Here is a 23,547-nt window from a genome sequence, read left to right as displayed (position 1 = left end):
AAAGGGGTGTGCCTTCCTCGGCTTCCTCTAGGTGCACGGTCAACTGTGCTTCTTGCCATGCGTGGTACCAATTAATGCCATCACCGGCAAGGTACATAGCTGTCGTCAAAACCTTGGTATTTCCTGTCTTCTTAGTTGTCACAAAATAAACATTAAATTGATGCAACCAAGAATAAATAATAGTAGCATCCATCTTACCATCTTACTTACTGAACATGATCTTCTCTGTGACGGGGTTGTTGGAGTCCGAATCTTGGCTTGCGCCACGTGATGAACTACCAACATCTTTGGCCGGCTCGGGTTTCGAGGTGAGAACCTGTCGTACCAACTCTTGCATGCGTAGGTCCCTCTGTACCTCACGCTTTGCCTCTAAAGCCGCTCGTCTCTCTTCGGTTGCCTCCTTTCTTGCTTCGGTCGCCAAGCGCGCTTGCTCACGCTCTTGCTCAATGGCTACTTGTCTTTCTTCATCCGCCTCTTTTCTTGCTTCGGCCGCCAAGGCGCGCTTGCTCACGCTCACGCTCACGCTCACGCTCACGCTCACGCTCACGCTCACGCTCACGCTCACGCTCACGCTCACGCTCACGCTCACGCTCACGCTCACGCTCACGCTCAATGGCTTGCTGTCTTTCTTCCATAGCTGCCTTTCTTTCTGCTTTTCTTTCTTTTCGTTCCTCGGCCGCCAAGCGTGCTTGCTCACGCTTGCGATCCAAGGAGTCCTGTGTTTCTTGGCGTCGCACTTCTTGGTGTAGCATCATGTCCATCATCGATTTGACCAAAGCATCCATAGGATTTGGTGCAATCCTTGGCGTAGATGGGGAAGGGAGAGGGTTAGAAAAACCTCTTGGTGGGGAAAATTCTTCTTTGCTACTGCCATGCTCATCACCTCCATGTGAAGTATCCATTCCCCTTCGAGTAATGACCATACACTTCAAGTCTTGGGTTCTTAAGTTCACGAGGAACTTGGGTTCTTGTGGTTTTTGGTTCTTGGGTTCTTGGATTCTTGAGGGTCTTGAGGTTCTTGAGGGTCTTGGGGTTCTTGAGGTTCTTGAGGGTCTTGCGGTTCTTTTTTCGCTTGCAATCTGTGTTAGAGAAGGATCTTCTCTTCACCTGAGTTCTTCTCTTTCTCGCGGACGCACCCCTTGGCGGCCTTGCGCTCACACCAAGGTTGCTTTTTCCCACCTTACGTCGATTGGCCGGCCGCTAAGTGCACGGTTTGCTCTCAATGAGTGAAAAGAGAGACAAGGGGAGGCTGGACAAGCCCTTCTTTCTTGGGTTTCTTGTCACTCTTCCAAAACACGATTAGGAATCGACACCCCCAAGAGGACTTGGGTTACGTGCGACCGCAACAAGCAAAATAAAATTCTGTGGTTCTTTCCTTGAGTGATACAGAACACTGCCAAAGCTTTGATATCAATGTAAGGTGCAACGGAAGTGAAAGTTGAACTTTGCTCAAGATGAGTGCTCCGAACTGTGCTCAAGGTTCCTTTTACTTACGGAAGGGAGAGCCTTCCGTTCCCTTAGTGAGAGAGTGCAATGGACACAAACAAAGTGGGTGAACACTGTGAATGAAGGTGCATGAGACTGAGATATAGAGAGAGAAGAGAATACGACACCAGAATGTTGTCAAAACCCTCCTCCGAAGGCTCCACTCTCTATGGCGAGAGCGGTCTACTATTGATTGCACAAATCTCTACAATGCAATGGACTTGCCGACGATGTTGACGACGATGAGGACAACGACGAGACGGGCTGAAATCTGAAAATCTAATGGCTGAATTCTGCAAATCTTTATCTTCTTAATTTTGAGTCTACGTCGGTGACGATGTCGATGACGACAATGCAACGATGACGCACTGAAAACGCAGATGCTGAAATCTGCGTTTTCCGGGCTGAATCTGCAAACTACGCTGGATCTGACCGTGCGGCGAGGATCTGCTGCAGGAAGGTGAGATCTGCGAGGTTTGGGGGCTGCGGTACGGTGTCTACACGCTGAAAACTGAAAACGCTGGTGCTATTCTTGGTTCTGTCGCGATGGAACTCCAAAACTTTGATCTGCTATGCTGCTCCAAAAACGCCAGGTTGAATTGGGGGTTTGTTGCAAAAACGCTAGGCTTCTACTGGTCCTGTTGTTGTCGGGACTGATCTGCAATGCAAAAACGCCAAGGCTTCTGCTGTTGATGAAAACGCTAGGTATGCTATTGGGGAAGGTCTTGCTGAGAAGGTGCCTGTTGGATGTCTGGTCACTGCTGCCTCTTCTGCCAGAAAGTGCTAGCGCTAGCTTTACTTATATACTCGACTTGCTAATTTGCCCTACCTAGTTCCCAACAAGTCACTTAAAAATAATAAGTGAAAAATTTCAAAAATAGAAAAAATTAGGTTTATGCACTGTAAAAATGCTCCTGATGGGTTCTGATGGAAGTCTGATGATCATGCTGTGTGCAACCAGAGGATATGCATCTACTCTAAGTGCCTGGACATGCACTGTCTGCGAACAGACTCACAAAAGTGCCAGATCACTTCCTAAGCTAACTGAACTGAACCCCTGTCATGAAGTAGCTTGTCGACGTACACTTAGGGTTAGATGTGCACGTGACAGTAAAGTTGACAGGTAATTGAATTAGTACCGCCCTCTATGGTGTACAGGCCGGTTAAAGCATTTGTGTACTCCATAGTCTCCTGACCATAAGTGAATGTAGGTGTTGATCTTCTGATCCACTGCGTTGCGGTGTTAAACACCATAACCTTGGCTTTACCAAGGTTTACACACAATCCACTATCCTCTACGAAGCTATGTAATGCATCCAAGCGTCGCTGCATACCTCTGGTGGGTGAGATCAACACAATATCATGAGCATAAAACAACAATGGAATCCATGTCCCTTCCAGTTGGGCACCTTTGTCACCCTCTCTGTCACTGTAATCAAAAACCTCATATATATATATATATATATATATATGTACCAAATAGAGTAGGAGACAATGGACAACCTTGTTTCACTCCAATAGTGGAGTGAACTAAATTAGATATCCCCTATGGAATGCGTACATGTCCCACCACTGATCTTTATAGAGCCATGATCCCCCAAATCAACTCAATAGGCACTCCCATCTCCTGTAGTCTATGCATCAATCTGGCTCTAGGCACCATGTCAAATGCTTTGCGGAAATCCACAAAGCTACAATAAATCCGTCTCCCATGGGCCCTACCCTCCTCAATGATGGCTCAAGAGTGGAGAAGCCTCTCCTAAAACCGGCTTGTCCCGCTGCTCGTATGCCCTCACTCTCTGCCCATCTGCTCAACTGCTGCTGAAGGATAGATGCATACAACCGTGCCAATGTGTGTCCAATCATAATAGTACGGTAGTTTCGATGCTTCGTAGGATCACTTGCTTGAAGATAGGCACAATAGACAATCTCCAAGTCTCAGGTAGACCCTCACAGATGACACGATTAAAGAGAACTGCAAGAACCTCTGCCAGCATATCTCTAGCATGTATAAAGTGCTCTGCGAAGAGAGAGAGAGAGAGGGGGGGGGGTTCTCTTTGCCATACACATGTAGTATTCTGCTGCATTATTCTGTTGCCACATGACTGTCCGATATGCTTGGGTGCTAATTACTGCACATCTGCTGCCTTAGGTCTGCAGTATGCCTAACAATTTATGGCCTTGTTTTCTTCGTCTAGCATCACATGTGTGGATGTATTCTCATTAGGTCCGAGAACTCAAAAGAAAGCTGGTGAGTGCAAAGACAGTCCAAAGAGACAAAAAGTCGTTTGCCAAGACACATTGCAAGCCAAGAAGTTTCAATAACAATTTACTAGCTCTTCAAGAAGCTATACTACTTTGGTTCTCAATAAAGGGAATTAATTGAAGATGCTGCAAAAACTGGTCATTAAAACTTATCCAAGATGGCAAGAGTGGTTGCTTACATTGTTATCAATTGTACAGAATCTCTTGAGGGTCCACGGATCAGTTAGATTCTACATGTACAGTATTTTATCTTTTTATTTGTTTAGAAAGGTGCCAAGACTCCTGCAATCTCAAGAACTGTGAGTTGGAATTTTGAAAAAATATGTTGATATATAAAGAAAATGACATTGGCTGTCGCCACATCGAGTAGACGGAGACATCTGATTATTGTCAATGGAAATTACTTGCCTAAATCAGGGAAGTTGTTTGAAAGTCCGGTCTTATAGGATGAATGTGGTACATTACCTACCTCCTGTTCAGGAAAAGTTTTGGGGCTTCAAACAGTTAAAGTGTGGAAAGGAATACCACATACTTGCACATGCACAGGTGTACGAGGTGTGCATCTTTGAATAAATGTGCCAGGTGTTTAGTAGGTAATTTTGGTCTATGCTATAACCAGGTTCTTTTAGTTGTATTTATGGTCATTTTGGTGTCTGTGATGCTGAAATAAAAAAATGCTTTCACTAATTTTTGTGAGACTCTTTTCCAAGGACGACCGAGATTGGGTTTGCTCGAAGTTTGTTTTTTCTTATTGAATCACCTCCTTGTGAAACTTTTCTTCCCAGAAAGACCAAGCAGAAGATTAAAACTGTACAGAGTGAATTTACTAGTAAGTCTCATCTGATTTGATTTTTGATTTGTCTTTTTTTTTTGTAGATGCCGATTGGCCATTTTTTGGTAGGTGTTTTTCTTTCTCCATTGGTCTTAGGACTTCTTTTCACGCCTTTCTACCTATTAGATGTGGATGGGCTCAGCTTCAATGGGGTAGTCCCTGAGGATGCAGCAACAAGCCCCATGGTGTCAGCCAAGCAACGATGTCTAGCTTTTCTGAATATTTTTTTATATGCGTGAGTGCCTTTTAGATATCTGTGTTTTCTATGATCTAAACTGTGTAGACACTTACAGAGCCCCTTTGCTTTTGTTTCTTTGATCTCCCTAGTTTTTTCTTTTCAATTTTGAAATCTATTTATGCAGGCTCTCTCTTTCAACAACCTTTGGAGGAGCTCCTGTTGCTGCTCGTTCTCCTTTTTGCCTCCTCGTGGCAAATGTGAACACATTGTTGGCACAATTTTTATTTGTTTTTCTTAGCGGATCAGGTAATCACTTAAGTTGTATACCTCAGATGGATCTAGTAATTTATTTGCATGTATTTCACCTATATGACATTGATTGTTCATGTTGATTTCAACAGTTTTTGCTCGCATGTCACAACCTTCATATCCTATACGCTGCTCCAAAAAGGCCATAATAAAGACCGATGACCTCCTACCTGTTTTAGGACTGGAGCAACAGGAAAAATTTAAGTAAGATCTGCATTGATTGGAATTTTTTTTTGCTTACATGAACATTCATGATTCATAGGGTTGTATTTTGATATTTGTTGATCATTGATACACAGAGTTTTTGCAGTTCGTCTGGTGCTTACTGGTCCTTCTCCTTGCGAACTGGTTGATGCTAAGATATGCTTGACATTTCGAATTTTTGTAACCCTTCCATCGGGATCTGTCTTCTGCTCAACTCAGGACTTGGAGGTTGTGCGCTCAGAGGTGATCCATGTTTCAATTGCAATTAGTGAGGATAGACACACTTCGAACCTTAGCAAGGTTGGAGAACCTGCTAACTGTGAGCTGCATTGTGTCCTCAGGTGTCCTACTTGAGGTATGGTCTTATGGTACGACATATAATAGATAAAAAGAGCCCAGTTTATGGACACACCATGGAGTCTCTTTATGAAGGGGATGCCTCGTTTTCTTTAACTGTGATGGGCTTGGAGAGGACCTCCATGCAGCCTGTGTTTCATCTAGAGGTTTGATTTTTTCCTAATCTGCTTGTTACAGTAGGCTCTCTTGCAGTGAGTAATTGTATAAGGAGTGCGTAAATCTCAGTTGATACTTCATGTGGATAGTGCTTATCCGAGTAAAGAAAGGCATTGCGGTCAAAGCAAAGAACATGTTTGTAGGTTTTGCTTGGGTTTCTACACAATGTGAAATTTAATATTTTGAAACTTTATTTTGAGAAGGATTCTTTTGTTTTGAAGCTATGAAATGTATCCATCCCACCAGCTAGATTCACTTTAGTATCACTCTTTTGTACCCAAACATGGTATCAGATACACCAATTTGTAACGGATTGGTCTTATAGGTCATTTTGGTGTCACGTGCACATCTAACCCTATGTGCATGTTGACAAGCTACTTCAGGTCCAGGGTTCAGGTCAACTTAGGAAGTTGTAAGGTGCAGGAGAATGAATGTTTGAACTCTGCTCAAGATGAGTGCTCCGAACTGTGCTCAAGGTTCCTTTTGTTCTTATGGAAGGGAGAGCCTTCCATTCTTAATGAGAGAGTGCTATGATCACAAACAAAGTGAATGGACATTGCGTGTAAGTGTATGAGACTGAGAGATAGAGAGAGAAGAGAGATACGACACCAGAGACGTTATAAAACCCTCCTCCGAAGGCCCCATTCTCGTCGGCGAGAGTGGTCTACTTATGATTGCACAAACTGGTACAAACTGAATGCATGCGATTGATGCAAGTCTTGGCTATGTCGGCGATGACGACGAGGATGGCGAAGCCGATCTAAGGGCTGAAATCTGCAAGTGTGTATCTACTGTCCAAAAAAACGCTATGGGCTGAAATCTGCTGTTGCCGAAAATGCTAAGGAAAATGCTGATTCTGTTGGTCTTTAGGGCTGAAAATCTGCATCTATTGTAGGGCTGAAATGGCTATGGAAACTCGCTGAAAATGACCTGCTGAAATTCTGCAAAGGCTGAAAATCTGCAGCGCTTCTTGCTGGAATGAAAAATGCTAGGCTGGCTGGTACTTTTGGTGGAAACGCTAGTGATTGTTGCTTGCAGGAGATGGAGGACTGCTGAAAACGCCAATCGACTGGAGCCAGGGCGATGAGATCCAAAAATGCTATAGGAGTTGGGAGTCTTGCCTTGGAGGTAAAATCGCGATTCGCCACCAAGGGGTTCTTGCTTGAGAAGTTGCCTGTTGAGCGGTGGAGCTCCTGCTGCCTCTTCTGCCATTTAGTGCTAGCTTTGGTTTGCTTATATACAAACTTACTCAATTTGCCCTACCTACTTTCCAACAAAAGTCACTTAAATTAATAAGTGAAAAATGTCAAAAATAGGCTAAATGCACTGGAAAATTCCCCTGAAGGATTCTGATGGATTTTGATGGGAATGCTTATGATCATGCTGTGTGCAACCAGAGGATATGCATCTACACTAAGTGACTGGGCATGGACGGTCTACGAATAGACTCACAAAAGTGCCAGATTACTTCTAATCTAGACTGACTGGACTGACTGAACCTTTGTCATGCTGTAGCTTGTCCATTGACACATAGGGTTGGATGTGTCACGTGACAGAAGTGTTTTGGCACCTTTGTAAGCCTGTGCGCAGGTCGTGCATGACCAGGCACTTAGAGTAGTTGCATGTCCTCTGGTTGCCAACAACATGATCATCGGCATTATAGTCAGTACCCATCATGAGCATTTTACAATGCACAGAACCCATTTTCCTTATTTTATCCATTTTTCACCTATTATTAATAAGTGACTTTGTTGGGAAATTGGGTAGGGCAAATTTTCTAAGTTCTATAAAAGAAACCTAGCGGTAGCACTTTCTGGCAGAAGAGGCAACAGAAGTCCAACAACTTGCAGTGCACCTTCTCAGCAAGACCGACAGAATTCCCTAGCGTTTTCAGCCAATAGACTCCCTGGCGTTTTTGCAGATCCCAAATCAGCCTGACGTTTTTGCAACCTGCAGATAGCATCAGCGTTTTGTAGTTTCCCGGCGTCAGATCAGCCATTGCATCAACGTTTTGAGTTTTCAGCACTCAAACACCGAGAACCAGTCCCTAACCTCGCAAATCTCACCTACCCGCAACAAATCCTCGCCGCACGGTCAGATCAGCCAACGTTTTCAGCTTCAGCCCATTGTCCGCAGATTTCAGCATCTGCGTTTTCAGCGCATCGTCGTCGCGTCGTCGCCATCGCCGTCCTCGCCGACACACTGTCAGAATTCAGCAGTTAGCGGATTTGCAGATTTCAGCCCCTAGTGTTTTCAGTTTCCATCCCGTCTCGACGTCGACATCATTGTCGTCGACATCGTCGGCATGTCCATTGCATCTAGACCATTGTACAAGATTTGTGCAATCAATAGCATAGACCTCTCTCGCCATAGAGAGGGGGGCCCTTTGGGAGGGTTTGACAACTGTCTCGTGTCGTATTCTTCTCTCTCTCTCTCTCTCTCTCTCTCTCTCTCTCTCTCTCTCTCTCAGTCTTAGCACCTTCATTCACAGTGTTATTCACTTTGTTTGTGATCATTTGCACTCTCTCACTAAAGGTAGAAGGCTCTCCCTTCCGTAAGTAAAAGGAACCCTTGAGTATAGTTCGGAGCACTCATCTTGAGCAGAGTTCAACATTCACTTCCGCTGCACCTTACATTGGAATCAGAGCTTTGGCAGCGTTCCGTATCACTCAAGGAAAGAACCACAGAATTTTGTTTTTGCTTATTGCGGTCGCATGTAACCCAAGTCCACTTGGGGGTGTCGATTCCTAATCGTGTTTTGAAGAGCGATAGGTAACCCAAGAAAGAAGGGCTTGTTTGGTCTCCCCTTGTTCCTCTTTTCACTCATTGAGAGCAGACCGTGCACTTAACGGCTGGCCAATCGACGAGAGGTGGAAAAAACAACCTTGGTGTGAGCACAAGCCTCCCTAGGGGTGCGCACGCAGGGAAGGGTCGAGCTCAGGTAAGAGAAAAGCCTTCTCTAACACTGATTGCAAACCAAAGAATCTCAAGAACCTCAAGAACTCAAGAACCTCAAGAATCAAAGAACCTCAAGAACCCAAGTTCCTCGTGAACCTTAAGTATCCAAGATCTCAGTGTATGGTCATCACCTGAAGCGGAATGGATACTTTGCATGGAGGTGATGAGCATGGACGTGGCGAAGAAGAATTTTTTCCACCAGGAGGTTTCTCCGACCCTCCCTCTTCCCCATCTACGCCAAGGGTTGCACCAAATCCTATGGAGGCTTTGGTAAAGACAATGATGGACATGATGTTACAATAAGAAGCGCAGCGTGCCTCCTTGGATCGTGAGCGCGAAGAAAGAAAGGTAGCCTTGGATCGCGTGCGTGATCAAGCGCGCTTGGCGGCCGAGGAAAGAAAGGCAATCTTGGATCGCGAGCGCGAAGAAAGAAAGGCAAAATTGGATCGTGAGCGCGAAGAAAGACGGTTAGCCTTGGAGCGTGTGCACAAGAGCGCGCTTGGCGGCCAAAGAAAGACGAGCGGCCTTGGAGTTAGAGCGTGAGGCACAGAGAGACCAATGCATGCAAGAGTTGGTTCTACAGGTACTCACCTCAAAGCCTGAGCCGGTCAAAGATGTTGGTAGTTCATCAAGTAGCACAAGCAGAGGTTCAGACTCCAACAACCTTGTCACTAAGAACTTGACATTCAGTAAGTACGACGAGAAGATGGATGCTAGTGTTATTCATTCTTGGTTGCATCAATTTAATGCTTATTTTGCAACTAAGAAGCCAGGGAATAGCAAGGTTTTGATGGCAGCGATGTATCTTGCCGGTGATGCCATTAATTGGTATCACGCATGGCAAGAGGCACAGTTGACCGTGCACCTAGAGGAAGCCGAAGAAGGCGTGGCCCCTTGCTTCAATTGGGCCGACTTCCAAGACAAGCTCAAGGCGCGGTTTATGCCTCCTCAGTACCTAGCGCGGTTGAATGAAGATTGGCGCAATCTCAAGCAAAATGGTATGCCAGTCATGTCTTTTTCTAGTCGTGTTTTGCAGCTCGGCACTCAATTACGCAAATCGGATGATGAGCACAAAGAGGCATTCCTTTTTGGGTTGGACGAATATATCAAAATTGATGTAGAAGTCTTCGACCTCGTGGATCTCAACAAGGCGGTAGCAATTGCTCTCTCCCAAGAGATGAAGCATAACAAGGGAAAGCCTAAGGAGAACAAGTCTTCTCACAGTCTCTCTCAGACTCCTCAGAACCCACAGAACAATAAGAACCGTAAGAACGATAACTCTTCTAGCCAATCTTCCTCTAATCCTTCGGAAAAGAATGCTCAAAATGAATCTAAGGGTAAAGCTAAACCACTTGCTAAACCTAAGCTAACCCCGGTTGAAAAAGCCACAAAAGGAATTATAGGAGGATACATAATGGTAGAAGAATAAGTCATTTATGCTAAGGAAGGTCGTTGTTATCAATGTCACGTCAAGGGTCACATTAAGGCGGCTTGTCCTAAGATAGCCCACCTAAAGAACCCAAAGCACCAACAACTAGCACTTTAATGAACCAATGTGAGTCTTCACATGTTTCTGACACACACATGATGAGTCTCTCTTTAAGTATTATGGTCATGCGAAGGGTCAGGGTTTTGTCATATTGTTTGATTCAGACAGTATGCATGATGTAATTAGTGTCTCTCTTGTAGAGAGAGCTCACCTAAAGGTTAGTCAGATATCTCCTCTCGAGGTGTCGGGCTTCGCTCCCGGTATGAACTCTGTCATTACGCAAGAGTGCCTTGATGTGATGTTTACAGTTTAATAGGCTGTCTTCCGTAGAAAATTTGTCATGTCTCCTCTCTCAGCATGTGATATGCTTTTGGACATTAGATGGTTTCGTGAGCATAACACTCTCATTGATTGGGCGGACAATACTCTCACTCTAAATGCCAAGAGTGACTCTCCCATGATCATTCGTGGTGAGGAGGGTTTGCATTCTTTGCCTCTCATTTCTCATGTGCAGGCGAAGTGTGAATTAGGAAGAGGAGCACAAGCGGCATTCATCTATGCCTCTCCAGTTACCCAGAGCATTCAGACTTGAGACAGGTATTCAACTTTGTTTACCAAGTTTAAACATCTCTTTTTGTAGGATGATCTTTCACCCCGTCTTCCATCCGAGTGGTCGGAGGACCATAGCATCGAACTTACGGAGGGGGCACAGCCAGCCAGTAAGGCTCCCTACCGTTTGAACAAGACTCAGGAAGACGAGTTAGAGCGACAACTCACGGAGTTGGTGGCCAAAGGATTCATACGTCCTAGTGTAAGTCCTTTTGCTGCTCCTATTTTGTTTGTCCGCAAGAAGGATGGTTCGTCTTGTTTGTGTGTTGATTACAGGGCATTGAACAAGATGACCGTTAAGAACAAGTTTCTGATGCCTCGCATTGAGTATATCCTCGATAGGCTCAATGGGGCAAAGGTTTTCAGTAAAGTCATCTCAAAAGTGAATACCATTAGGTAAGGGTATTCAAAGTCGATATCTACAAGATCGCTTTTCGCACAGAGCGAGGGCTGTAACAAACTTGGACACTCCAAGTCAAGAATCAACCGCGACAGCACCAAATAACCACTTCAAAACAATTCACAGATCACAATAGATTTGCACTGGCCCGGCGGAGTTCCGTGCCTAGAGATATTGGCCCCAAAGACTGGCGCCCCTTTCGGTATTTCTTTTTATATTAATCAATCATCAAAGTACAAGAGAGCGGTTAGGGTTTCACTCTCAGACTCTGCGTCCAGATGCTCTGAGAAGTGAGGCCCTCACCACTAATTTAAAGGTTACAAGGGATGCCCAAAAGCAAGGCCCCAAAAGCTTTTAAAATCAAAAGCATCAGTTCTCTCTCTCTCTTAGAGAGTCTTTTCTTTTTTTTTATAAAAAAAAAGCAAAAGCAAAATTCGCGTCGCTCATCATTTTCCAAAAATTTAAAAAAAAAAAAAAAAAATCCGCCTCCGCGATTTCCGGAATTTAGGGTTTTTGGCAAAAATTAGGGTTTGCAGGAATTTTAGGGTTTCTGGCAGAAATTAGGGTTTTTGCTGTCCGCCACGTCATCACTTTGTGACATACCCCCCTCTTGAAAGCATTGTAATCGACCGCGATTATGCCTGCAAAACCGACAAAAGCCATAAACCGTCTTAGCAGACACTGACTGTTAGTACCTACGTACTAGGAACACACATCTAGCACATGTACAAAATCGACAGTCACATCACACGACATCACAGGACATCACCAGACATCACAGGACATCACATGACATTCAACATTCATTCGGATCTTAGACCATGATTTATCGGCAATGTAGCTAGCAATCACATCTAGGTCCAATCGGGACCTCATCGATGTCCGATTGACTAACCCCTATTGCAACCATGTCTATTCGAGATCAATCAGAGCAAAATGCTGCAGTCATTTCGTCTATCAGTTCCTGCACTCACAAGAAGTCAAGAACAAATCAGTATCATAATCAGGAATTCCATTTCATAAAGTCATCCAGCAGAATACTGTCAGCTCTCAGTATCCTTGAAGCTCAAAGAGACATCAGTGACTTTAGTATAAAAATCGAGGCATCTGTTGACAAAGGAGCGGAGTAACTCCCCTCTTGTGCATCCCACTGCACCAGATCTTCGGCCAAGCTGAGTTTCTGGGTTCCGTTTGGAGTAGACTATGCTAAACCAAAACATCGAGGTAAAGTTTCACAATCCGAGGAGTATCTGCTAGGTCCTCCTCCTCCATCCACTTCGCATCAAATGCAGGAAAGTTCTTGAACTTAACCAAGAACCGCCTTTGGACTTTACCTTTCTTCGTATCATTATGTGGCAAAATCTGTTCAGGAACAAGGATCTCCTCGTTTTCTTCCACTTTGGGTTGCTCATCAGGCTCCCCATCATCAGGCACATCACGGTTAACAGGGTTCAAGAGACTCACATGCAATGCATTGTGAATCCTCCAAGTATCTGGCAGTTTCAATCGGAAGGAGACATCATTTATCTTGTCAGTAATCTGGAAAGGTCCGTAGTATCACATACTAAGCTTTGGAAAAAGCCTCTCCTTTCCCTGTTTCTTTCTTAGGCGTGCCTTCTCAAAAGTAAGAGCACCCAATCATCCTCCTTCAGTTTCCAGTCGCGACGATGGTGATACGCTGCTTTTTTCTGTCCTTCTTGAGACTCTTGCAAAGTCTCGCGAACCTTGGCAAAAGCCGTATCCAAATCTCGCGAATATACATCCGCTTCAAATTTCTAATCTTTCGTGCTCAGGAAGGATGGAACCTTCGCAGCAGTTTCAACAATCTCACATGGCATCTTCCCCGTCGAAGAGTGTATCGTGTTACTGTAGGCAAATTCCACCAAAGGTAAGTTCTTTTCCCATTGAGTCTTCTGATGCGAGATACAAGACTTCAATAAATCTAAAATCACTGAATTGGCAATCTCAAATTGCCCGTCAGTCTGCAAGTGGAACGATGACGAGAACTGCAACTGCGTGCCAATGTTCTCCCAAATTGCTTTCCAAAACAAAGTCATAAATCTGGGGTCCCTGTCAGAGACAATCGTCTTAGACGTGCCATGTAATCGGGATCATTCTGTATTCTCGGGAGATAAAAAAAAATGAAATCCATTTCAATATTTTCCCAGGGGCGGGTGGGTAAAGGCTGTAACAATCCCTGTGCCTTATGCCTGTCAAACTTGACCTTCTGGCATACCAAGCAACTGCGCACAAACTCTTCCACATACTTCTTGAGTCTCGGCCCAAAGAAGTATCTCTCTACCCCTCTCATGGTGGTAGCAATGCCGTGGTGACCCGTAAAAGGTGGACAGTGGCATTCAGTCATAACCTTATCCCTCAACGGTTGTGTAACGCACAACATAGTCTTTCGCATCAAGTAGCCTTCCCGAAGGGAGTATCCAGCTACTGTCTCCCCATCCCGTATCCGTGTGAAAATATCTGCAAAATCTGTATCTGTGGCACACTGATCGACCATATCCTCGAAGCTCCTATGATGTATCGCGGAAATAGCTAGAACCAACGGTTTCCGAGACAAAGCATCTGCCACCACATTCTTTTGTCCCTGCACATGGACAATCTGGAAGTGAAACTGTGACAAGATGTTCGCCCACCGCATCTGCTTTTCCGAAAGCTGCTTCTGTGACAAGAAGTAGCGCAAACTCTGATGGTCTGTAAAGACAGTAAAATCCGCTCCGAGTAGGTAATGCCGCCACTGAGTAAGAGCATGGATAACCGCCAAAAGCTCTTTCTCATAAATCTGTGCTGTCATCTCCGGCCTAGAGAACAAACGGCTCTCGTAAGCTATGACATGGCCTTCTTGCATCAAGACCGCACCCAGACTACGACCACAAGCATCACAATATACTTCGAATGACTTCTGCAAGTCCGTCAAAGTCAAAATAGGTCCCGTAGTCAATTTCTCTTTCAATGTCTGAAAGGCAGTCACCTCTGTGGGTCCCCACGAAAAAGGTACTCCTTTCTGTGAAGATATGCAAAGGGGAAGCAACCTCTGCAAACTTTCGTATGAACCGCCTGTAGTACGAACACAGTCCCAAGAAGCTTCTATCTTCATGGACATTCCTCAAATCGGGCCAATCACGGATAGTCTCTATCTTGGCCGGGTCCATTTGCACTCCTGCTGCTGACACAATGTGTCCCAAAAAGTGTATCTTTGGTAGGAAAAATTCACTTTTCTTTGCATTAATTACTAACTTGTGATCTCGTAATGCCTGAAAGACTTGAAGCAGATGATCTCTGTGTTCTGCCTCATTCTTGGAGAAAACAATGATGTCGTCAAAGAAAGTGCCAACAAATAGCCTGTACTCTCGAAAAATCCTATCCATCATCCGGTTAAATGTCGCAGGAGCATTGGTTAAGCCAAAAGGCATCACCAAAAACTCAAATAACCCAAAAGTTATCCGAAAAGCTGTCTTGTAGACATCTCCTGGCGCTATCCTGATCTGATGATATCCAGTCTTCAAGTCAATCCTGCTAAAGCACGAGGATCCCTGTAACCTGTCGAGTATATCATCGATCCTAGGAATCGGAAATCTGTTCTTGATGGTGATTTCGTTGAGAGTGCTATAATCGATGCACATTCTCCAAGATCCGTCTTTCTTCAAAACCAACAATACTGGAGAGCAATACGGTGAAGTACTAGGCTGGACAAGACCCTTTTCCAAGAGGTCTTTCACTTGGTTCATAATCTCTTCATTCTGTACTCGGCTCACACGGTAAGGTGGCCGATTCGGTGGCGTGCTTCCAGATATCAGATCAATGGTATGATCTTCAGGCCCTCTCAAAAGCAATCGGCATGAGCGTGGAGAAAAAAAAAATCTTGGCGTTCTTTTCTTCAGGTCAAAACATATTCAACTTTTATCCATCGTTCAGTTCTCCCAAAAGAATGAGTAAGAAAACTGAAGTTCATCAAGTACAATCTCTAAGCCCTTCATTTATCAAAGTCGCTTTCTCGGCCCGGTAGTCAACCACGGCGTAGTTCTTGTGGTACCAAGGGATCCCGAGTAAAACGTCACTCACGTGCCCTGAACACCCTTGTCATTGCAAACGAAGTTTGCCAATGCTCGGTGTAATGGCAACATCCCATCCGGGTGCCAGTCGAACTACCTCCGCCTGTGGCGTCAGTCTGTCGGGCGTAGTTCCAAATCGAGCCGCCAATTCCAAGTGAAAAGAAGTTGGCCTTGGCTCCTTCAAAAGAGCTTCTTGATCCTTCGCTTTGCCCCGAAAGCGGCAAAGTTTGTACTTTCATTCATTAGATTCGGTGCAGGTCCCACGCCATGTGGTACCAGTTCTGCTTTTCTATCTGCCTTTTTTGCCACATTCCTCAGCTGCTCTCGAACTCTCAGACCTTTCGTCGTCTTTATCATTCCGTTCTTTCTGCGCCTTATCAGGGCACTTCGCGGAAATATGTCCATGTTCCCCGCATCCAAAGCACTTCCCCTCTCTGATGAAGCGAGCTCTCTCCTCAGGAGTAAGCTTGGGTCGTGCATCCTTTTTTTTTCTCTGGGTTGCTCTTTTTCATTCTACTTTCATTCCCAGAAGTCTGTTCGGCTCGTTGTGTCATGGCCTCATCTGTGCGGTAGGTCAGACTGCCAAAGTGAATGGCAAAGCCCCGCTTCGCATGACTCATCAACTCCTGAATAGAAGCCGACTTCTGTTCCAAGCAGTGATTTCGGATCTCTGTAGGTAGACCCAAGGTAAACCGCTCAATCTGTTCTCTGAACGAGATCTTCTTGAATGAAGAGGCGGGTAGAAAAGAGCTCCAGAATCTTTCACAATAAGAATTCACTGTATCGCTCTTGGTCATCCGGAGATGGTTCCAAGCAGCTCGTATATCTCGCTCAAACTCTTGAGTCAACCAAGAAGAAATAAAAAGCCTCTTGAATTTCAGCCATGTAACTGGCACAGTCTTGCTTAATAGAAGCGTGGACCACCAAGTACGAGCATTCCCCTTAAAGTAAGAGGCAGCTCTCCGAATCTTGGAGTGCTCTGAATAGCGTCCTCCCGCGAAAGCGATGTCAAACTGCTGTATAAAAGACAAAGCCTTCGAAGCATCTGAGTATCCTGAAAAGTATCAAACTTGATCGAGTGGCCACCTTCCTTAAACTCTCGGACTTTCTTGCTTTTATCTTCGAGAAAGTCATACTGGTTGGCTTTGTAAAAATCCTTCTTGTTCGCATAAAACTTTCCGTCATCGGAATCTGAGTTGTCTGTAGACGAGTCCTCAGTAGAACTGTGAGTCTCTGGGCGAGATTTAGCCTTCTTTGCCTTTCTCTTGCCCTTTCCAAAGCGTTGCTTCTTGCTTCGCTTTTTACCTTTTCTGTCTTCTTCGCTCGAATCCGAGGAGCTAGAAGAACTGTTAGAAGAAGAAGAAGAAGAACTGGGTAGGTCTTCAAACTTGACGCGCTTCTTCAATTTCTTTGCCTTGTCAAATGTCGATCGACGACCTAAATATCCCGGGAAGTCAGTGCCTTTCTTCTGCTTTTTGCCGTGCTTTTTGGCTTTCTTTTGCGTGTCAAAAAGCTGAGCAATCCGTGCATCAACCACGTTCTCCAGTTCCTTCTCCGTATATTTCTTGGAGGCAGAAGGTTTCTTGAGAGCGGGTTTCGGGAGTGGTGTTGTGGTTCTCTGCCACTCCATCTGTACCTCTTCCAAAGAGGTCTGGTTCATATATTTTGCCATCTTCGGGTCCTTGGCAAAATTGAGCATCATCTTTGTTGCATCGCTTATCAACTGGCGACGCTCTATCTCTCGCCGCTCCGCCTAAGTAGGCCAAGGCGGGCCATACCCTCTGCCTGAATCTTCGTTGTGATCCCAGCCCGCATCTCCAGATGCAGAGGGAGTCGACTGATCATTGCCTCAAGCCATAGGTGCCGCGGAAAAAAAATTCGGAGATCGGATTTCCCGTAGAAGAGAAATCGGCCGTGCTCTGATACCGCTGTAACAAACTTGGACACTCCAAGTCAAGAATCAACCGCGACAGCACCAAATAACCACTTCAAAACAATTCACAGATCACAATAGATTTGCACTGGCCCGGCGGAGTTCCGTGCCTAGAGATATTGGCCCCAAAGACTGGCGCCCCTTTCGGTATTTCTTTTTATATTAATCAATCATCAAAGTACAAGAGAGCGGTTAGGGTTTCACTCTCAGACTCTGCGTCTAGATGCTCTGAGAAGTGAGGCCCTCACCACTAATTTAAAGGTTACAAGGGATGCCGAAAAGCAGAGCCCCAAAAGCTTTTAAAATCAAAAGCATCAGTTCTCTCTCTCTTAGAGAGTCTTTTCTTTTTTTTTATAAAAAAAAAGCAAAAGCAAAATTCGCGTCGCTCATCATTTTCCAAAAAAAAAAAATTTTTTTTTAATAAAAATAATCCGCCTCCGCGATTTCCGGAATTTAGGGTTTTTGGCAAAAATTAGGGTTTGCAAGAATTTTAGGGTTTCTGGCAAAAATTAGGGTTTCTGTTGTCCGCCACGTCATCACTTTGTGACAAGGGCAATGGGAGTATGTGGTCATGCCTTTTGGATTGACATGTGCTGAGGGTACATTTAACCATCTCATGGTAGGCCGTTTTGGCGATGTGGTTGGTGTATGTATGTGTATCTTTCTTGATGATATTCTCATTTTTTCTGCGTCGTGGGAACAACATGAAAAAGATGTCAAAAGGGTATTAACCCTTTTAGATGAGTGTTAGCTGTACATTGCAGCTAAGAAATTTGAGTTTCTTCTCATTAAAGTTACTTATCTGGGTTATATCATTTCTACAGAAGGCGTCAAGGTAGATTCCCCGCAGGTGGAACAGGTACGTAATTGGGATTTACCCAAAACTGCATATGATGTGCGTTCTTTTCTTGGTTTATCTCAAGCATATAGTTCGCACATAGAGAATTTTGCACGCATTGCCGCACCCATGACAGATGTTTTGAAAGGGGTAAAGACTTGCCGAGAGCGCGTACATTTGCCCGAGGCAGCCATTGAGGCTTTCGCAGCTCTCAAGGTTGCGGTGACGGAAGTGTCGTGTCTTATCCTTGCCTCTTGGGATAATGCCTTTGAGGTATGGATGGATGCAAGCAATGTCGCCATACGCGCTGTGCTTCAGCAGCATGGCCGTCCAGTTGCATTCCTTAGTCGGAAGCTCAAAAGTGCAGAAAAGAACTATTCAGTTTATGATAAAGAACTTTTGTCGGTCATTCACTCTCTTAAGCATTGGAAGCATTTTCTGTATGGTAGAGAGTTCACAGTTCGCACAGATCACCAAGCCCTCAAGTGGCTCTAGTCTATGCCTAGTGCACATTGGAGTGATCGCCAAGCACGGTGGTCACAATTTTTTGAGCAATTTGGAGGTTTGATTGAGTATGTGCCTGGAAAAGCTAACCCTGTTGTAGATGCGTTAAGTCGCAAAGGATAGATCCGTCAAGATCCACAGTTTCTCTTCAGGATGTATCTTTCGACAGCATGAAGAACCAGTATGCAGATTCCGAGCTTGGTAAGCAATGGTTGCAGGCTCTTGCTTCCCAAGGGCCTAGCAACTATCTCATTCGTGATGGATTGTTGTATTTTCGTCACCGTCTATGTATCTTGCCTTCTCCCAAGACAACCGTGTTGCACGATGCACATGACTCTCACGGGTGGGCACAGGAAAATGAACACCACTCCGGAAAAAATAGAAAGATTCTTTTATTGGCCTAAAATGTGAAAGGATGTGTTTCGTTATGTCACACAATGCACTTTTTGTCAAAAGGTAAAAGCTCCTCGGGGTAAGCAGCAAGGCCTCTTGAGTCAGTTGCCTATTCCCGATGGACCTTTTCAAGATATTTCTATGGATTTTGTAACTAACCTTCCGCCTAGTTTACATTCAAGGAACACTCAATGTTTGACACTTGTTGATCGTTTCAACAAGTTTTGTATATTGATTTCTTGTAAGGCCACACTCACCGCACAAGATGTAGCACGGTTGTTCATAAAGCATTGGTACCCCCTTTGTGGTTTGCCAAAATCGATTGTTTCAGATAGAGATGTTAAGTTCACGTCCAATTTTTGGCGCGCACTCTTTGAAAATTTTGGCAATTTTTCATCGACTTTTCATCCACAATCAGATGGTCAAATAGAGATTTACAATCAGTTGGCTTTTGATGTTTTGAAGTCTTATGTGCATGATCAACAGTCTCATTGGGAGCTCGTATCTCCCATTGGTTCAAGCTATTAATGACTCCTTTTTCTCTGCCATTGGTCGAACTCCGTATGGGGCAGCTTTTGGCCGTCCGTTCCAATCACTTTTGACTTGCTCGGTCAGTCAAATGCTTGATGCCAATGTTGAAAGTCAGTCGTTGGATGAGATTTCTGAGAGTGTGAAGCTTCGGCTAAGCAAGGTTCAGGAGTCTTACTCATGACAGGCTAACAAGCATCGTCAGGATGTTTCTATCAAGGAAGGGGATTGGGTTTATTTAAGAATCATGAAGCAAACGTCTTAAGTAAGTTGGGAAGAAATGTTCAAGTTGTTTTTTAGAATGTATGGTCCATTTCCTGTCATTAAAAAGATAAATGAGGTTTGTATGAAATTGCAATTGCCTAACTCATGGTCAATGCAGAACGTTTTTCATGTTTTTTGGTTGAAAGTGTTTTAGGGAACACCTCTCAAGGGCATTTCCGAAGAAGAATAGCCCGAGATCATCGATGAAGCTGAAGTCATGGAGCTGGAGCAAGTGTTGTTGCATTGGTTTCACCATGGCTCAGAGAAGCAAGTCGGACAAAACTTTTTGAAGTTCAAGGATGGAGGAACCCACGAGGCAGTGTGAGTACCTCACTTAAAAAAGGAGGAGATGCCACTTGCACATCTAACCCTATGTGCATGTGGACAAGTTACTTCAGGTCCAGGGTTTAGGTCAGCTTAGGATGTGTTCTGGCATCTTTGTGAGCGTGTGCGCAGGCCGTGCATGACCAAGCACTTGGAGTAGTTGTATATCTTTGTGAGCCTGTGCACTGCCTGCACACAGGCCGTGCATGACCAGACACTTACGAGTAGTTGCATATCCTCTGGTTGCACACAACATGATCAGCAGCATTACAGTCAGTACCCATCATGACCATTTTACAATGCACAAAATCCATTTCCCCTATTTTATCCATTTTTCACTTACTATTAATAAGTGACTTTGTTGGGAAACTGTGTAGGGCAAATTTGCTAAGTTCTATAAAAGAAACCTAGCGCCAACACTTTCTGGCAGAAGAGGCAGCAGAAGTCCTACAACTTGCAATGCACCTTCTCAGCAAGACTGGTAGAATTGCCTAGCGTTTTCAGCCAAAAGACTCCTTGGCGTTTTTTGCAGATCTCAGATCAGCCTGGCACTTTTGCAACCTACAGATAGCATCAATGTTTTGCAGTTTCCCGGTGTCTAATTAGCCATTGCATCAGCGTTTTCAGTTTTCAGCACTTAAAAACACCGCAAAACCAGCTGCTAACCTCGCGGATCTCACCTATCCGCAGCAGATCCTTGCCGCATGGTCAGATCAACCAGCGTTTTTAGTTTCAGCCCACTGTCCGCAGATTTCAGCATCTGCGTTTGTAACGCGTTGTCGCCATCGCCGTCCTTGCCGACACAGTGTCAGAATTCAGCAGCTAGCAGATTTGCAGATTTCAGCCCCTAGCGTTTTCAGTTTTCAGCCCGTCTCGTCGTCGTCATCATTGTCGTCGACTTCGTTGGCAAGTCCATTGCATTTAGACCATTGTACCAGATTTGTGCAATCAATAGCATAGACCTCTCTCGCCATAGAGAGGGGGGTCCTTGGAGGAGTGTTTGACAACCGTCTGGTGTCGTATTCTTCTCTCTCTCTCTCTCTCTCTCTCTCTCTCTCTCTCTCTCTCTCTCTCTCTCTCTCTCTCTCTCTCTCTCTCTGTGTGTGTGTCTGTGTGTGCGTGCTGGTCGAGGGTGAGCTGCTGATCCTGGGCGAGGGGCGAGCTGTTGGTCCTGGGCGAGCTCCTGGTCCTGTGTCGAGGGCGAGCTGCCTGCCAAGGGCGAGGGCAAGCTGCCTACCAAGGGCGAGGGCGAGAAGAGCCAAGGGCGCCGACGAGCCAGCCAGGACGAGTCAGCCAGGGCGAAGGCAGCCAGCCTGGGTGAGGGAGAGGGCAGAAACTAGCCAGGTCGAGCCAGGGCGAGGGCGAGGGCGAGGACGAGAGCAGTCAGCCAGGACGAGGGTGAGGGCTTGGTGACGAGGGCGAGGCCAACCAGGGTGAAGGCAAGACCTTTGCTGGTGAGGGCCTTGACTCAGTGCTCGCTTTGTTCTTCTCTCTCGGATGGACCAACCAGCCGAGGATGGTGATGCATGTGGCTTCACCACCCCACAAAAAATGAAAGCGACATTCAAGCGGAGGAACAGAGATAGTATACTCTCGCCAAGCTCTCTGCGGGCAGGGAAAACCGTCAGAGTCCAAGATGATTTAATGATGGAGAGGGTTCAAGTGATGATTAAATCTGAGCTCAACTTTATGAGAGATGACATCAGGAAAGAGATGTACGCAAACGCAGAGAGTTATAAGAATTCTATGTATGTAGATATGAGGAAAGGATTGGATAAAGCGATGCTTGGTAAGCATGATGAGATGTATCTATCTGTGAAAGGGGAGATGCAGGCTCTAATGCGGGCAGAAGTGAATATAATGGAATGTATTATGCAGAAAAAGTTGGATGAGGCAATTGCAAGCTTTGAATCTTGGAAAACCAATGTGGAAAAGTGCATGAAGGAAAAAGATGCAGTGATTGAAGAGCTTAAAGGGGAACTTGCAGCTTGCAAAATTATGCCCAAAACTGAGGGGGGAAATCAACCCTCGATGTTAAAGGAGCTCGAAGAGAATAAGGAGCAGGTGAAAACTCTGCGCGAAGGGGAAGAACAAAACTCGAAAGAGGCTTCCTCATGGGCGGAGCGCCTTTTTAAAACACAGGAGAAAGTTGACGAAGCAGAAAAATGGATTGAAGGTGCAAAGAAAGGGAAGGCCCGGATGCCAGAAGCCACACAGACTTCTACCATCATCGATATGACCATTGAGGAGGAACGGAAGAGGAGGACTAGAGCCCTCCATGTGCGTATTACTGGTATCAAAGACACCGAAAATGTAGAAGACGAAGTGAAGGAACTCTTGCAGCGCATGGGCATCTCGGAACATATGCACACAGGTGCTTGGAGAGTAGGAAAGAAGGGAGTGGATGAGAAGGGAAACGTCAAAGAGAGCGCTTATTTTGCGTTTCCCGACTTTGGAAACAAGGAAGGAATTCCTGAAGAAGAGACCAGCACTTAAGAAAACTGGAATGGATGACCTTACTTTAGAGTTGATGCCAGAGATCAAGGCAGCAAGGGAGAAGGGAAAAATTGCCTTTAATAGAGGAGGGGAAGTAGTGGTTTTGAAAAGACGCACAACATGACGGTGCAAGACAGACATATGGGACCACACTCCGGATGGCGGCATGGAATTGTAATGGATCATATAGGCTGGATGTGGGTGCCTTTGAGAATAGCTTCAGAGATAGAGACATTGTCTTTTACTCAGAGACACATCAGAAATCTGGACAGTTGATGCCAAGTGTGACTGGTTACTTATGGGAGACAGCTTGTCGGTCAGACGCTAGATCCCAACATGAGAGTCGAGGTTCAGGAGGGGTAGCAGTCTTATTTAAGGAGGAGTTGCAGCCGCTATGACAGATTTTCCGGAGAGATGACCAGGCGATATACATGTGGGTGAGACTGAGAGCTGAGACAGGCAGATTCTTATACATTGCTATATGTTACTTTCCCCCTAGCACATCAGTCTATACCTCACGTAGAGGGCAATCCCCTTTCTCTATACTTGATGATGACATATGGGAGTTCTCTAGAGATGGAGATATCATTCTCTTGGGAGACTTTAATGCCAGGACGGCCAACTCCCAAACGGTATTTTATAATACCTCGGAGGAGATGCTTAGAGAGATGGATATATCGGAGATGGGGCTTTACAGACACTCACAGGATAGAGAGCACACAGAGTATGGGAGATATCTCATGGAGATGACGACTACGCATGGTTTGGCCATACTTAATGGTCTAGAGATTTTTCCTTCATATGGGGGATTCACCTGCTTTCCACACAGACATGGGGCCAGTACAGTGGACTATGTCATGACTGCACCGAGCTTCATCTCTAATATTCAGGATCTCAGTGTGGGTCCTAGACCTGTTGGAGTAGTAGTGGACCATGCTCTCATGACTTTTTCAGTCTC

At 45.2% G+C, this 23,547-nt stretch overlaps 1 protein-coding gene across 1 annotated transcript in view; it reads left to right on the top strand.

The window, feature by feature from the left end:
- The window catches only part of LOC147441199 (uncharacterized), an 88,118-nt gene that overhangs the window by 46,453 nt on the left and 18,118 nt on the right, over window positions 1–23,547 (top strand). Inside the window, exons 3-7 of the mRNA XM_086482887.1 lie at window positions 4,627–4,817; window positions 4,945–5,066; window positions 5,162–5,273; window positions 5,369–5,516; window positions 5,615–5,776. Of these exons, the coding sequence (XP_086339013.1) occupies window positions 4,627–4,817; window positions 4,945–5,066; window positions 5,162–5,273; window positions 5,369–5,516; window positions 5,615–5,776 (735 nt within the window). The remainder of the gene's footprint in view (window positions 1–4,626; window positions 4,818–4,944; window positions 5,067–5,161; window positions 5,274–5,368; window positions 5,517–5,614; window positions 5,777–23,547) is intronic.

Source organism: Adiantum capillus-veneris, chromosome 15 (assembly GCF_014529385.1).
Source record: "Adiantum capillus-veneris isolate H3 chromosome 15, ASM1452938v2, whole genome shotgun sequence".
In the NCBI taxonomy this organism is placed as follows: Eukaryota; Viridiplantae; Streptophyta; class Polypodiopsida; order Polypodiales; family Pteridaceae; genus Adiantum; species Adiantum capillus-veneris.
This window is presented reverse-complemented; position numbering and strand designations above follow the sequence as displayed.